Below are 16169 nucleotides of genomic sequence, written 5' to 3'. Positions count from 1 at the left end.
TTCTGTTTGCCCTGCTGTAGGGGTTCTCAGCTCTCCCTGTCCTGCCGGCTCTGCTGGTCCAACCTCAGTCCATAGGTCCCATATAGACCTGGCCCTCCATCCCTCCCCCTGTTCCACCTCCGCTCCACCACCCCCCAGGACACTTCCGCAATTAGAGCATCTGGAATCTGCTCTTTGGGGGGCCTCTGTCACAAATCGGCACCATCAGAGAGCGCTCTGCCACTCCTTGAACATTTCACATCACACAGACTCTTGCACCACACCTTATTTCCCATAATCCCTCACATGTCACAGATCATATGGCCAATCACTTCCTGTTCACAGACTCTTTAAACTTCCTGTATACACACACACACTGCAAAGTCTTGTTTTGCCGTGGCTAACATTTCCGAACATTTATTCCCTTTCTGTTTACCTGTTGCCGATCTGTCTGTTTCTGGTTTTTGATTGTCTGCTGCCTGCCTTTTGACCCTCGCTTGTTTTGTGGATTTACTCTGTTTTGCCCGCTACCTGCCTTGACCCTTTTGCTTTAACTCTGATTATGATTTTGTTGTGTCTCCATTGCCCTGTATGCTGTTTATCAACCTGGACTGTATGACCCTGATTAATGGAATTAATAAAACTGCATTTGGATCCTCACCCCGTTGTCTCCCATGTTACATGGTGTGTTGCTTAGTTCCTGGTCTGCTGTTGATTGTTTGTGTTTGATTTTGATTGATTCCATGATCCTTATTTGTAAGTCGCTTTGGATAAAAGCTTCTGCTAAATAACTAAATGTGAATGTTTGGATGTATTTGGTTTGTGGTTGTAATAGTGTGGACATTTCTGTTGGTGATTTACAAATAATGTGCAAATTAAATACAATGTTAATGTATGTCTTAATGTTGTTTAGTTTGGCAGGCTGTAATCTCACTGGTCAGTGCTGTGAGTTTGTGGCATCAGCGCTACGATCATCAAATTGTCATCTGATAGAGCTGGACATGAGTCGCAATAAGCTATGGGATTCAGGATTAAAGCTGCTCTCTGATGGACTGACGAGCCCAAACTGTCAGCTGAACAAACTGAGGTTTGAGATTTAGATGCATTTATATTTGTTGATTCAATATATGTATGGTATGATTAAACACATATTGAAGGATTTTAATCTCATAAAAATATATTAGGGCTGGTAAGCGATTACAATATTTAATCTAATTAGTTACATGATGTGGCAATTAATTAGTTACATACTGATAGACTGGTCATTGCATTGGTTACATATGAATTACTTTATCACAGAATATTTGTTTTCGATAAAACTACTAGTACTTAGTTTAGAAGTATACATATCAAGCTTTCTTAGACAAATTGCTCATGTCTCTGTGTTGTGTATTGGAAGAAGTTATAGTATATTTTAATGTTGCATTTCACTGTAAAAGTATTGTACTACTTTTTTTTTACTTTTTACTTTTAATTTGTGTATTCTTTATTTGCAGTAATTATTTTCCACATTGCTGAATAATAATGACTAGCAATTTAAACTATTTATTAACTGCATAAGCTTTAAATAATATTAACTGCATAAAGTGTTGTATAGTATGAAACTCAGTGCACCTATTATTTAATAAAAACAAAAATAATAATAATTTGACACATCTTAATCTTGATAAACGGGTCCAATTTTATTTAACAACTCTCTTATTTAATAACTCTCAAATTTGCATGAAAGAAATGTCATAGAACAGTGTATTTAGTATTATTCTGAATTCCAAAATAAATTGGGCATGAAAATATTTACTTGAAACGTATTAACCTGCTAAATTTTAAGGTTAACCAATATTTAGCCAAAGTTTAACCAACATAAAGTTAACCAACATGGTCATAATTAAATGGTTATAAATACCACAAAGACAGTGATGAATTTTCACAACTTCATGAACAGTCCAACATGGCCAAACAACAAGGCCTCAAGTGAGTCCAACAAAACTTCTGATCGAAAAAGGAGAACAGTTCAGCTCCAGATGCTGCCCCATCCCAGGATGCAAAGAGTGGCTAAAAAATATAGAAAAGAACAAAAAGGGCAATACATTAGATATTTTACAAAACAATGATACAGTCAGACAAAGACAGAGGGATGACAGATACAGTCAAAAGCAGAGAGAGTGATGATTGTTACAGTTAGATCAGAATGATATTAAACAGTAAAACACTAAAATTGTGAAAAATTATTACAATTTTTACAAGTTATTACAATTTTTATATTTTACTATACTTTCAAATATAATGTATTTCTGAGATGCAAAGCTAAATGTTCAGCATCATTACGCCAGTGTTAAATGATCTTTCAGAGATCATTCTCATTTATTATCAATATCCTGATTTATTGTCAATGTTATTGTCAATGTTGTCAGTGTATGTTTTGGAGCCTGTGATACTTTTTCAGGATTATTTGATGAATAAGTTTCAAAGAACAGCAGTTATTTAAGAGATAAACTTTATCTAAAAATATAAATCTTTACAATCAATTTCAATGTAACATACTTGTTGGATATAAGTAAAAAATAAAATCCATGAAAGAATCCTGAAAAAAGTATCACAGGTTATTAAAAATATTAAACAGCACAATTGCTTCTAACATTGATAATAAATCAGCATATACAAAGGATCATGTGACACTGGAGTAATTAGAAGACTAGAGTATTGATGCTGAAAATGCAGAAATAAATTACATTTTTAAGGATATTAAAATGGATAAAACATTTTAATAATATTTCACAACATTAGAGTTTTTTTCTGTATTTTTGATCAATTAAATGCAGCCTTGATGAGCAGAAGATACTTATTTCAAAACATAAAACCTACTGATCACAAACTTTTGAACGCTAGTGTAGATAAAGGATAATGGAACATAATAAAAGGGAAAAGATCTTGGAGTATGTGTACTTACATGTCAGTAATTCTGCTGAAAGTCCTTCGCATTGCAAAGAAGACTGGTAACTTGGGCTCACTTTAACTGGTTTCTTCTGTACCCTGTCGTTTTAGAAGGGTCTTTGCCTTTCAACTTCTTTGTTTCTCTCTCAGGATAAATATCTACAAAACAGTCAGGAAGCAGACAATATGTCATTCACATTAGTTTTAGCTTTTGTACATCTGAATTATCCTCTTGACTTGAGAAACATATTCTATCATATCTACATGTAAAATGCAGGTACTCAGATTGTTAGAATGCAAATATTACCTCTGAATGAACTCCAAAACTCTGTCTGTCTCCTCTTGATAACGTTAGTCCAGAATATGTAATATGCTGTGAACAGGCCAGACAGGAAGATAGGCTGGATTAACTCATTCTTCAAATCAAAGTTATCAGAAAGCATTAACGTTACATTCAAACAATAAGCGAATAAGCAAGTTATCAAAGGTCCTAGTACATCTCACTGCTTACGTTAACCGCTTTAACAGCACCGTTCAGAGTTTACGTGACACACACATCCTCCGTGAGCGGCTGACAGCGAATCGCGAGCCCTAAATACGCGTTTTATTTCGGTGCCCGTGTTAACAGATGGCTGCCTGTGCAAATTTGTTGTACATCATAAAATAATCACGAGAAAGTGAGCTGATCAGCACGACGTCGCCGTGAATCACATCTTTTGCCAATTAAGCTTGTAATTCTTAACGTAGGAACCCAGAGATGTTACGCCTATAGCCGATATAAGGCCGGAGAATGTGTAAAATCCTTCCGTGACTGTACTGCCGAATCCCCGCAACAAGTCTCTCTTGCGCTCCGCGGACGGAGGATTCATTAATCTGCGGTTACCGCGAATGTTTGACACCTTTATATACGAATACAGTTACGAAATATGAAAAATAAAACAGAAATAAGACACTTACCACAGTTGTGAACCATTCTTCTTGCTGCTCCCAAATGTCGACCGTTGAAGATAATCCCGCCTCTTTAGATTTGAAATTTACCAGAATGCATTGCGGTTTACAGCAATATGCTGTATTGGCAGTATTATAAGAAATACAACCCGCTGCTGTAAAATATTGCTGTAATTTTTACAGCAATTCGTTACAGTGATAAATAAAAAAATGCATGTGTAATTGTTCAGTTAAGTTTTATTCTATTCAGATTGGCAGGCTGTAAACTCACTGGTCAGTGCTGTGAATTGGTGGCATCATTTCTACAATCATCAAACTCCTGTCTGAAAGAGCTGGACATGAGTGACAATGACCTGTGGGATTCAGGAGTGATGCGGCTCTCTGTTGGACTGAGAAGCCCAAACCATCAGCTGGAGATACTGAGGTTTGAGTTTTGATGATATTTGTTGATTTAATATGGCATGATTAAACACATATTCAAAGAGGTAATTATCTTATCACCTATCAGTTTTGAAATTTAAGATAGAATCAGAATTGTCTAATCTGAGAACCTTCTCCTAATATTACTTCATCAGTTACAAATGTGTTAAACCTCACATGAATTAGAAAACATAAAGTAGTCCAGTGGTAAATCTTAATTTCTATCCTTTCTAGTCATTAACCCGCTGATGTTGTGCTGTCATTTTAGTCCAAAATATGTCAAATTAAAAAAAGAAAATTCACTGGTTTCTCATATGGTATGAAGCATGCTAAATGTTGAGAATATCAACCAAGATGACACCAAGCATTCTGACTCAGCGGCTACAATGGTGGTTTTATGTCTGTTTATCTCATCTCCTCATCTTCAAACAGTCTCACTTTATCGCAAAAATAAAGATAAATACTCTGAATCACATCTATGATCACCAGCGCTTTCTGGAAATTTGGCCACTTGATCATGCTCCTCCTAGATGGTGCCTTCTCCATTGTGCTTGTTGGCTCTGTCCTTTCAGGGAATTTGATGAGTCTTTTCGGTGGCCGCCGTGCAGGCTTTCCTCCTCCACAGGGCCTTCCTTCTCCTCTCCCTGGCTTCTCCCAGCATCAATGGGTCCAACTGCACTCTGGTTTTTACCCTGGCTATTGGTCCCTCCTGCTGTAGCCAACCAAGGTTGCTGCAGAATAGTGGATCAGCATCTAGCATTCACCATACTTCATTTTCCCCTGGTGGATTTGGAGGCTTCTTATTGTGGTCACATTTTCCCACCCACACTCACATGTTCGTAGGCTCTTCTCATTGTCCTTGTCTCTTCCTGTCATTTAGGTGTGATCTGTCTGGGTAGGCCCGTCTTTCACCCTGTATTTGTCTTCTACTGCTGATTTTTGGGTGTCTCTCATGTAGAGATGCACCATCCAGTCTTTCCTGGTTGTCCTCCAGTCTTTTCTGGACTCCAGCTGCTCTGGCTTTAGTGCTTAGTAGTCACTGGGTAATCAGAAATAGCAAATATTTCACAGGTAGGTCTTAAACAGATTTGACTGTAATTCCAATGCAAAAACACTTCAACTTCACTTCAGACAAATAAAAAATGCTCCAGTAACTATAGAATAAACAGCCCTGTATATATTTGTTTATAGAGCTATATAGGAAGGTAGTTGCTACACTTACCCTGTGTTTCCCAGAAATGGCTTAACCCAAGTCCTAGACTAAAATGTAAACCTGAGCTGTTTCAGCAGAGAAAAACTTGCACTGACTTGTCTTAAAAAAGATCAGTGCCTTTGTTTTGTCTCAAAATGCACAACAATAATGTTTTTTATTAAGGCACATTCATAAAAAATACTTAAATGTCTTAAATTAACTATGGCCTAATCCTGCCTTAGACTAAGCCCTGTCTATGAAACCGGGCCTATGATTTTTGATTAACCAGGTGGCCCTAATCTGATCAATTTTTAACTTGCAAACTACATTAAATGGGAAATTGTATATATTAGCAAAAATGTGACTTGTTAGTATACAGTTAAATAAGACAAACTGTATGAACAATTATATTATTGTTCTCAACCCCAGATAAAGCTGAGATAATTTCTACAATAGATGTATGTGTTAACTTGTTTTTATGTAATTCAGGTTGGCAGGCTGTAAACTCACTGGCCAGTGCTGTGAGTTTGTGGCATCATTTCTACAATTACCAAACACCCGTCTGATAGAGCTGGACATGAGTAAAAATGACCTGTGGGATTCAGGATTGAAGCTGATCTCCGATGAACTGAAGAGCCCAAATTGTCAGCTGAAGATAATGAGGTTTGAGAATCAGATGTGTTTTTATATGCTAATTTGATAGACATAAGGTATGATTATTATTTACTGAATAAATATGAGCATGCAAATGGAAAAGTGTATGCAAATGGGAAAAAATCTGACACATCATATGGCTCAGTTAAAGAAAAGTGCATAAAATCTAACTAACCATTATAGAACTAGCAAGCCAAAAATCTGAAAATGAGACTTAAATTAAAAGCTTTTATCTTGATTTGACCGAAGTAGGTCCTCTGCAAACGTAACGCTGAATCCTCCTTAGCCAGTATGATTTGCAATGTGCAGTTATGGGCAGCTATGGGCAGTTGTCATTTTGATTAAAATCAATTGAACATACTAATATTTTTTTATAGTAAGTAATACTATTTGATTTTACAGTGTATTAAACAGAGCCTATATAGGAATGCTGTGATAGGTGTTGTATTTCTATATGTAGATGTGATCAGCTGAGAGTCAGCCAATTCAAGCTTGCCTCACATGATCTGCCAGTACTGTTATATGCTTAATTTTATTTCTAATTTTCTGATTGGTGAAAAATTTACATAAACATATTATATATCTGTAAATGAAACCGAAATGTTAGTGTAGAATTAGCATTAATATACTGCCTCTATTTTCCCATATGCTTGTCAGCTAAAAGCTACATTTATATGCTACAGAATATTCTAAATAGCATGAGAAATGAGAACAGGGCATCCTGATTTTATTTAATCTATTAAGAGTTAAAATGTCTATAATGCTATTGTTCTTAACCTCAGATAAAGCTCTGTGACCATTTAAACCATAAATGTACGTGTAAACTTGTTTTTATGTGATTCAGTTTGGTAGGCTGTAAACTCACTGATCAGTGTTGTGAGTTTGTGGCATCAGTTCTACAATCATCAAACTCCCATCTGATAGATCTGGACATGAGTAAAAATGACCTGCAAGATTCAGGATTGAAGCAGCTTTGTGATGGACTGAAGAGCCCAAACTGTCAACTGAACAGACTGAGGTTTGAAAATCAGATGTATTTTTATGTTAATTTGATAGGAATAAGGTATGATTATCTAAATCAAACAGATTACTCAGTATAATTTATCTTTTTATGAGCTTTAATGTTGAAACCAAAATTAGAGGCTAATCTGAGCAACATCTAATTTAACTGCTTTAATTACAAATGTACTAAACCTCACATGACAAGACCAAAAAAGAAATAGGAATAAAACAATTTAAAGTAAAAAGTATAAAACAAATATAAAAATAAAATGTCCCTTGCATAAGGGTTTGTGCTATGACGTCTGTGAATAAGTATTAGTTTATTTCTCCTTGTGTTCTGATTGTTGATAAATGTAAACAATAGTGGTAAACATTATTGTTAGAGTGTGTGATCTATGTTCATATCCTAGTGTAATATTTATGACCAAGTGAAAACAAGAGTCCAATAGAAGATTATGGACATTTAATGTATGCTTGTCAGGTAATATATATTTTAGGTTGAAGAATATGTTAAATAATATGAGAAAATGATATCCTGACTTTCTTTAAAATGTCAACAGTCATGAAAGTGTAAAAGGTGACTGTTAGTATAATAAAATATAATCTGCAATGTCTACTGTACACTGTTATTCATCTAAAACTCTGATGAAGCTGTGAAGTCAATTAATCACTTTATGGGTGTGTAGTCATCCCTTTTTTCTCTTCAGATTGTCATACTGTAAACTCACTGGCCAGTGCTGTGAGTTTGTGGCATCAGTTCTACAATCATCAGACTCTCGTCTGTTAGAGATGGACATGAGTCGCAATAACCTACAGGATTCGGGAGTGAAGCTACTCTCTGATGGACTGAAGAGCTCAAACTGTCAGCTGAACAAACTTAGGTTGGAGAATATTTTTTTTCATTATGTTGATACATTAAAGAACCTATTACATATATTAAATATATACTCAAAATGAGTCATAGGAAAGAAGAATATTGTTGCATAAAAAATGTGCAGAGTGTAAACTGCAATATTAAATTTACACAGGACCCTTAAACAAAAACTTACCCATACACACTTGATTCCTTCAGGAGATACATTTCTATTTACTTATGATCCTCAGTATCTGGTAAATGGCTGTACACTTTTATGTTATGAATGACAGAGATTCAATTTTAATCAGTTTATAATAAATGCATGTCTAATTATCCATTTTTATTATTATTTTCTTCTTCAGTTTGTCATGCTGTAATCTCACTGGTCAATGCTGTAAGTTTGTGGCATCAGCTCTACAATCATCAAACTGCCGTCTGATAGACCTGGACATGAGTTACAATGACATATGGGATTCAGGAGTGAAGCTGCTCTCTGATGGACTGAAGAGCCCAAACTGTCAGCTGGAGAAACTAAGGTTTGAGGTCCATTTCCAGTATATTGATACAATAAATAATATACTAAACATATTAAATATATAGTCAAAATCAGTAACTTTGTTTAAGAAAGTGGGTTGGACAATAGTGTGTGTGGGGGTGGGGGTACAATAACATTAAAAAAAAGAAAATTCTTTGCCTAACGTGTCAAAGGTTCCGGGATAAAAATCTGCCCTTGTATAGTTTTTTACATTTTGTTTTTATAAGTATATTTTTCCTTATTAAAAGCAAAGATGTTTATCAGTGATTGTATATCAAGAGCTGGACATCTATGTGTGCATATTGCTTTGTGTTTTCACTGATACTATTAGACAGTCTCTGCAATAGTGTGACAGACTGAAGCACTATCTGGTAACTAGTACCAAGTATCTGGTTAATAACAGCCTGGTGTCAATGTTTATATGCAAACTAGTATGTAATATTTACATGCACAAAACATACTTTTTTGTATGTTTTGACTGGTGCTGAAATGTACATTTTGAACATATTTAAAGGTTTAAAAATATATATTTAATGCAACAGGAGATCTTGGAAAATGCTAATTGTTGTTGATGTTTGCCTGCCACTCTCACTATGTCTGCACAAAGTACATGAACACGCTAATGACGTATGCCATCTGTGCAAAGAGCGTACACAGGTGTGCAAATACATATGATGGCAGGCAGGTAGGAATGTCAATCAAAATGCTCATTCTGAGCATTTCTTGGTCCTATGCCTTCCACAGAATATATAAATACATATAAATACATTTAGACCATTTAACTTAATTATCGCTATCAGGATGGGAAAAGGCTTTCAACCAGCATAAAAAAAGTTTCTGAAGACAGTCACCTATTGCACCTTCAACATAATGTAATCTTGAGAAACAAGGGGACTGCAAAAATCACACAGAACAGAACAAAACATAATAATTTCATATTAAATAAATGACTATTTGAATTTAATAAATGTAATCCAAAAATAATGCCACTGGTATGACTGAAATTAATACAATATAATCAAAATGACAAATGCCACAATATCAGTATTAATAAGGATTCATATGTAACTCTGTAAAGTAACTCATATGTAAATGAATTATGATTTAGATTTGGAATAATTGTACATTTAGATGTGGACAATATGTTATATTACATGTCAGTGTCTATTCAAACATAAGTAAATGTATGTTTGGTAGAACTACACTTTATGTAAAATACATATGAATACTCCAAAGTTCACATTAAATATGGATGTACAGATCAACTGGTCAAAATCATATTCTTCTTTCAGCTAAATTTATTTTATGACATGAGAGATTCAACTTTTATCAGTTTATAAAAAAATGGATGTGTAATTATCCATTTTTTATTTTCTTTAGTTTGGCACATTGTAATCTCACTGCTCAGTGCTGTAAAATTGTGGCATCAGTTCTACAATCATCAAACTCTCGCCTGATAGAGCTGGACATAGATGGAAATGATGTGCGGGACTCAGGAGTGAAGCTTCTCTGTGATGGACTGAAGGGCTCTCAGCTGACTAAACTGAGGTTTGAGATTCAGATGTTTTTGTGTGTTGATTTGATACACATGGTATAATGATTCACTCTTTTTCTCTCTCACTCTCCCAGTGCACTGATTACAGATCCTGCTGATGCACATAAACTGAACTTGAAACATGGGTTTTCACTTGTTTGTGAAAAATGTAAAAATCTAATATAAATGGTAAAAATCAAATAAGTCTCATTGTCACATTTTCTGAGCAATGTAGGAAGTGAAGATGAGAAAACTCCACCATAGGGATGTGCCAGAAGCTAAACATCTTTTTCGGAAAGGCATGAATAATGGCATCAGTTACAAATTTACAAATTCTTCAGAATAATAAGAAAAAAAAAATATGGCAAACACAGTCACTCCTCGTGTTTGCTGGATTAAAGATAAACCAAAATCAGAGACGGGAAGTAAAGGAGTGCAATTGCTTTATTACTGTACTTAAGTATGTTTTTCTGGTATCAGTCCTTCACTTCACCAAAAAAACAAACAAAAAAAAACTACCTTTTACTTTCACTCCTTACATTTTTACACAAATATCTGTACTTTCTACTGCTTACATTTTCAAAACATGCCCATTACTTTAGAAATGAGATAAGAAATCTGTTAATCATGAATCGGTTAGTTTGTACTGGCAATGCGATTTAGCATGCGTGCACCATGTCTCTGTCCAACAGTTTCTTTAAGAGTAATGTTAATCAGTGCAAGTGATTTGAGAATGGAGTATACCAGAGGCAAAACTACTGGCCTTTTTAGGACGTTGAGTAGGTCAGTTTCACCTGTAAATAGGCTACTATAGTTTTGTCTTTGTTTACTTAGTTAAGCTTTAAAACTGTAGCAGCCAGAGGATTAATAATACTGTAAACTAAACCAAACTGAACTAAATTACTAGCTACTGTATAGTAGTAATTAAGCAAACAAATGTTATAAAACAGTGTTTTATAATGAAATGTTTTAAATGTGAGTTATTTTGTATTAATGTGTCAATATGACATCAGGTCCAGCTACCAGTGTGACACTAAAACACAATTATGTATAATTATTAAGGTAAGGTAATTATGGGTATTTATAATTTAAAGTACTTCTTTACTTTAACTTTATAACACTAATATTGCTGTAATCGGCATGGTAAAACATTACCATAGCAACTTTATTTTCAGCAAAAAACAAAATAAAACTCTGTCATACTATATATTATTCAACTTTGAAATTTCTCATATTGCAAATTAAGATTTTGGTCATATCACTCACCCTTACTATGTACTTAAAATACCACACAATAGAATTGTTCCGAATTAACAAAAATCAATCCTGAATTGCATTAGAAATCGTGAATCAAACTGATTTGCTATCTACCCAAATATTTGCACCCCTGAATGAGGTATGAAAATCCAACTCTGAATGTAATTATGTTCAGTCTTAAAAGCTATTCAATGCTGCATTTCAATAATGCATATGAGAAAATTTTTTGTTTGACCAGTTGTGAAGCACCTGTGCCAAACTCCAAGACTTGTCTTAAATAACCTTCATGGGTTACATCATTGGATTACGTCCACCTGAGGGGTTATAAATAGACATGAAATGGACATACCTTCAGGTTACCTTTCTTCAGAGACCGCTTTGTGTGTGTGCGCATTTACTGTGTCACTGTTTGCAGGTGTACCAGGCTGACCTGCTGAAGGACCTGAGCACAGGTGGGAGCATTAGTGAGGAGGCATTTTCAGAGCTACACCAAGCCACGGATTTATCTCCTTGCCTTACCAAGCAGGCAGCCATTATATGGTTTCTATGTGGCTCAACCTCACGGGCATCAAGAATAGGGACAAGGTGTCCCTCCTTAATGCACCCATGTTACCTTCTGGCTTTTTTGGTGACTCTGTAAATCCTGTTATCAGCAGGTTCTGGGAGGCTAAAAGACATGCAGAAGCTTTTAACAAGTTTCTTCCAGCTGTGCTCAGGTGTCTGTGCTCTCAGCCACCCAGCCCTGGTTCCTCTGTGGCAAGAGCCTCATAGCGACTGGGGAGCAGGTGCACAGTCTTAGAGGTCATCTTCTCGATCGGTACATCAATTGCCTCAAAATAAAGGTTCTATTTTGGCCCTGACATACTTCCTTCAGCAGTTAAGATACCTATGTCAGATTCCAGTGTGAGCAGATCATGGTTCTGAACTGGCCTGAATGCTCAAAAGAACAATACGAAATGGGTTTCCAAGTGTTCACAACTTAACACAACAACCAGTGACATGCACAGACATCCAGAGGAGCAGGGGCGAAATCACAGATGGGGGTGGAAGGGCAGGGGTACCTAGATCGGACAGAAAGAGCACTTTGACGTCCTAACCTAAAAGGGGCAGGGGCAAAACCATGACTTGTGTAACCCCAGTTCACTGATAAGTAATGTATCAGAGAACTGGAAGTAATGTAACTCACTATATATATAGTGGGTTTCAGCTTAATGACCATTGAGCCAAACCATTTGAGAAGCACCAATTCTTGCTGTGTTTGACACACATGCTTCACAACCGGTCAAATAAAGAATGTTCTCATATGCATTATTGAAATGCAGCATCTCATTTCCACTTTTTCCGGGAACAGGCTTACAGTCAAGTTACCAGAGACATAACAGGACCAAAACAACAAAAAAGGAATTAAAAGCAGAAAAGTTATTTAATTATTTAAATAAAGATTGGGAAAGCAAACATTTGTTTTACTGATAATCTTTAACTTGAATTGATTTGAACATTAAATGATGTTTTATTAACAAGGTTCGGGAGGAGCACGATCAGATAATCAACCAATTCGGCACAGGTGTAATTCGTTTAGCCAATCGTCCTAACCAGCACAACACGTATATAAACAGACCACCATCTTACCTCTGTCCTGCGATAGTTTTTTGGCATCCCTCCTCCACCCCAATTCCCCACATCTAATCTGTTTTTAACTCATACTAGGGATAGGGGGAGTTCTCTGGGTTCGGCCTGTATTCCGGGCCCGGAGCACTCCCCCAGGACAGCATGCCAAAATATGCTTTCTACATGCTCAAGCAGATTAGATGTAAGGGCGAACTCGTGAATTGCAGTTAGCAGTGAATTGCACCTCATGCAGATTTAATTCTATTCAATCATCTTAGATCTTCATAAGGGTTTATTCCAGACTTAAGTTTCTGTAATTCCTAGGGATGTCAATCCCGTGGTAGATACAGATGGAGAAAGAATCAGTGTAACTGTTGTTCCAACCAAACAAAAAAGATTTTTTTCAACCCAAGACAAAAATCAGATATATTCAAAATACAAGATTATGAGATGCATTATTTGAATTCTTGGGTAAAGAGATATATTTAATCTAGATTTAAACAGAGAGAGTGTGTCTAAACCCAAATGTTATTAGGGAGGCTATTCCAGCGTTTGGGAGCCAAATGCAAAAAAAAAAGTACTTCCTACTTTAGTGGACTTTGCTATTCTAGGTACTGCCAAAAGTCCAGAGTTTTGTGGCCTTGATCATGATGGTAGTGTGTAGGAGATTGTAGTATGGTAGGAGACTAGTTACGCAGGAGCTAAACCATTTAGGGCCTTATAAGTAAGTAACAATATTTTGTAACTGATACAGAACTTAATAGGTAGCCTGTGTAGAGACACTTGTAAATATGATCACATTTTCTTGACCTGGTAAGTACTCTAGCAGCTGCATTTTGGACTATCTCTAGCTTGTTTACTGAAGATGCAGGACAATCGCCTAGTAGTGCATTACAATAGTCCAGTCTAGAGCTGATGAACGCCTGAACTAACTTTTCTGCATCAAAAACAGGTAACATGTTCCGTAGCTTGGCAATGTTTCTAAGGTGGAAGAATAGTGTTTTTGTCACATGGGAAATATGATTTTCAAAAGACAAGCTGCTGTTTAATATAACATACAGATTTTTGGCTGTAGAGGAAGTAACGGTACATCCATCATGATGCAAATTGTAATCCAATAGATTCTGTCTGTTTCTTGGTCCAATAAGTAATATATCTGTCTTTTCTGAATTTAATACGCTTTGTCGTAAGTTCTAATGTCACAAATATATTCATTGTTTCTGTGTCTATTTGTAGATTATCGTGCTGTAACTTGACAGATAAAAGCTGTCATTATCTGGCTTCACATATCCGTTCAAACACCTCACTGCTGAAAACGATTACTTTAGACTACAACAATGGAGAATCAGGATCCAAGTTGCTCTCAGAACTACTGTGGGATGTTAGAAGCAAAATTGGACCATACCCAGAAGACACCTGAACACTCTGAGAAAGACAAGGCTACATTAAAAGTGACACAAAAATCTGAAACCAAGCCTAAAGTGCAGTATGGAAGAGTGCGCAGGCGTCATGTCAATCAGCTTTTTATACGAGGAGAAAATGTTCTTGTGTTTGTGTGAACATACAGCAGGACTAAATCCCAAGAAGAAATATTAGTTTACTTTCTTTGGAGATCACCCAGAAGGATTTTGTAAAAGGAGTGTATCACATTGATAGGTATATCAACAAGTGAAAATAATATGTTAAAAGCTGAGTAAAATGAACTCTTTTTAATTTTGGTTGGTTTTTGTGATTATAAGTTAAAGGGTTTGTTCACCCAGAAATGGAAAATCTCTTATTACTCACTCTCATGTTGTTCCAAACCTGTAGGACCTTTGTTCGTCTTCAGAACACAAATTAAGATATTTTTGATGATATTTTTGACCAAGGAGGACATCCCTTCTCCAGAAGTACCTTGTAAGATTATTCTCATCCTGTGAATGTTTGTATGTATATTATTTCAGTCCAGCTTGTATTGTTAAAAGCTCTTTATAAATAAAATAAATACAAAATAACCATCTTCAAGTAAACAGCGGAGAGAAATGTCATCATCTCATTGATTAGGTCTTATTCAAAACGTAGATGACCCAAAAATGTAAATTTTATCAATTACTTACCCTGATGTTATTTTTCACCTCTATGACGTACTTTCTTTTGTGGAATACAAAAGTAGACATTTTCTTTCCAAGTGAAAAAAAGGTCCAAGTCAATTTTTTTTTTTTTTTTGTCCATACAATGCAAGTGTTCTGCAGGCAGTATGAAGGTTCTGAAATTATTACTAGTGGAAGTGCTGGAAAATATCTACATCAGCTATAATCCAGTCTTAAAAAATAACTGTTTCATTGCAATTAGTATGATCTATTTTCTAGCATTAATATGAGTGGGTGAAGCTATCCTGTTTCCATTGGACTAAAAGTATCTCAACTGGATCATTAGGAAAGTTAAGATTCCGATGGTAGTGTTTTTAATTAAAAGACCATTTGAGGATTCATTCTGCTACAATAATAGCTAATAATCTCTGTTTTTTGCTGGAGGAATATTTTATTTTTAGTTCTGTCTTTATTGCCTTCTTTCCAGGTGACCTAGTTTTGCCTGTGTTGTCTCAATTACCTTAATTTGTGGCTGTTACTTCAGTCCTTAGTTCTCCTTCAGTGTGGTCAGTTCTCTTCTATGGTAAAGTGTGTTTTTGCTCGTCTTCCAGTGAATTTATTATTAAAGGTACTTTTTTGAATCGCTACTCTGATTCTCCTGCCTGTTTCTGATCTACCAACTCCCTGACAATCACACATGTACACACATATTTTGCGCTTAGTGACCTAAACAGAGATCTATTCAGAAGTGAATCAATGTAAAATGTATTTAGAATTGAATCTTTTTTTTTTTTTTACTGTAGTCCATTAAGCTTAAACAAAACATCAATTAAATCAAAGCAGCTTTAAAGAATGTATAATTCTACATTACAATTGACCATATGTATGAAGCGTTCTTTAGAACTTCCGCATAATGATAAGCAGCTCGGAAACTTCCGCTGAAGCATATTTTATATGTGCTATATAGAGGTGGACACTCTCGAAACTCCTCTACTGCCTAGTTTGTATAAGAAACTAAGACAAAAAATAATTGCAACATCGTAAATAATGAACATCCAGTTTCGTATTATTTAACAACATAATTTAAATGCCAGGAGAGAACCTGCATAGTTGAACATTTAAATGCTGACAGCTAAACACTATCATAACGTATTTAGGATAACGTTAGCTAGCTAGCAATACTT

General features: G+C 35.6%; 1 protein-coding gene across 1 annotated transcript; it reads left to right on the top strand.

Annotated features, from left to right (window-relative positions):
* The first annotated feature begins 909 nt into the window (after nt 1-909).
* LOC141290069 (uncharacterized) lies at nt 910-15579 on the top strand. Its single transcript, XM_073822265.1, has 8 exons — nt 910-1066; nt 4109-4282; nt 5960-6133; nt 6969-7142; nt 7834-8007; nt 8345-8518; nt 9898-10065; nt 14153-15579. Exons 1-8 carry the CDS (start codon nt 981-983, stop codon nt 14334-14336), a joined length of 1308 nt encoding a protein of 435 aa, XP_073678366.1. The 5' UTR covers nt 910-980; the 3' UTR covers nt 14337-15579.
* The last annotated feature ends 590 nt before the right edge of the window (nt 15580-16169 follow it).

This window comes from Garra rufa, chromosome 17 (assembly GCF_049309525.1).
Source record: "Garra rufa chromosome 17, GarRuf1.0, whole genome shotgun sequence".
Lineage (NCBI taxonomy): Eukaryota > Metazoa > Chordata > Actinopteri > Cypriniformes > Cyprinidae > Garra > Garra rufa.
This window is presented reverse-complemented; position numbering and strand designations above follow the sequence as displayed.

Excerpts from the sequence above, each read along its gene's own strand:
- LOC141290069 (XM_073822265.1), top strand. The coding sequence starts at position 981 with ATGAGTCGCAATAAGCTATGGGATTCAGGATTAAAGCTGCTCTCTGAT. Across the intron at positions 6,134-6,968 it reads TGTCAGCTGAAGATAATGAG|TTTGGTAGGCTGTAAACTCA; the intron begins GTTTGAGAATCA and ends TATGTGATTCAG. Across the intron at positions 8,519-9,897 it reads TGTCAGCTGGAGAAACTAAG|TTTGGCACATTGTAATCTCA; the intron begins GTTTGAGGTCCA and ends TATTTTCTTTAG.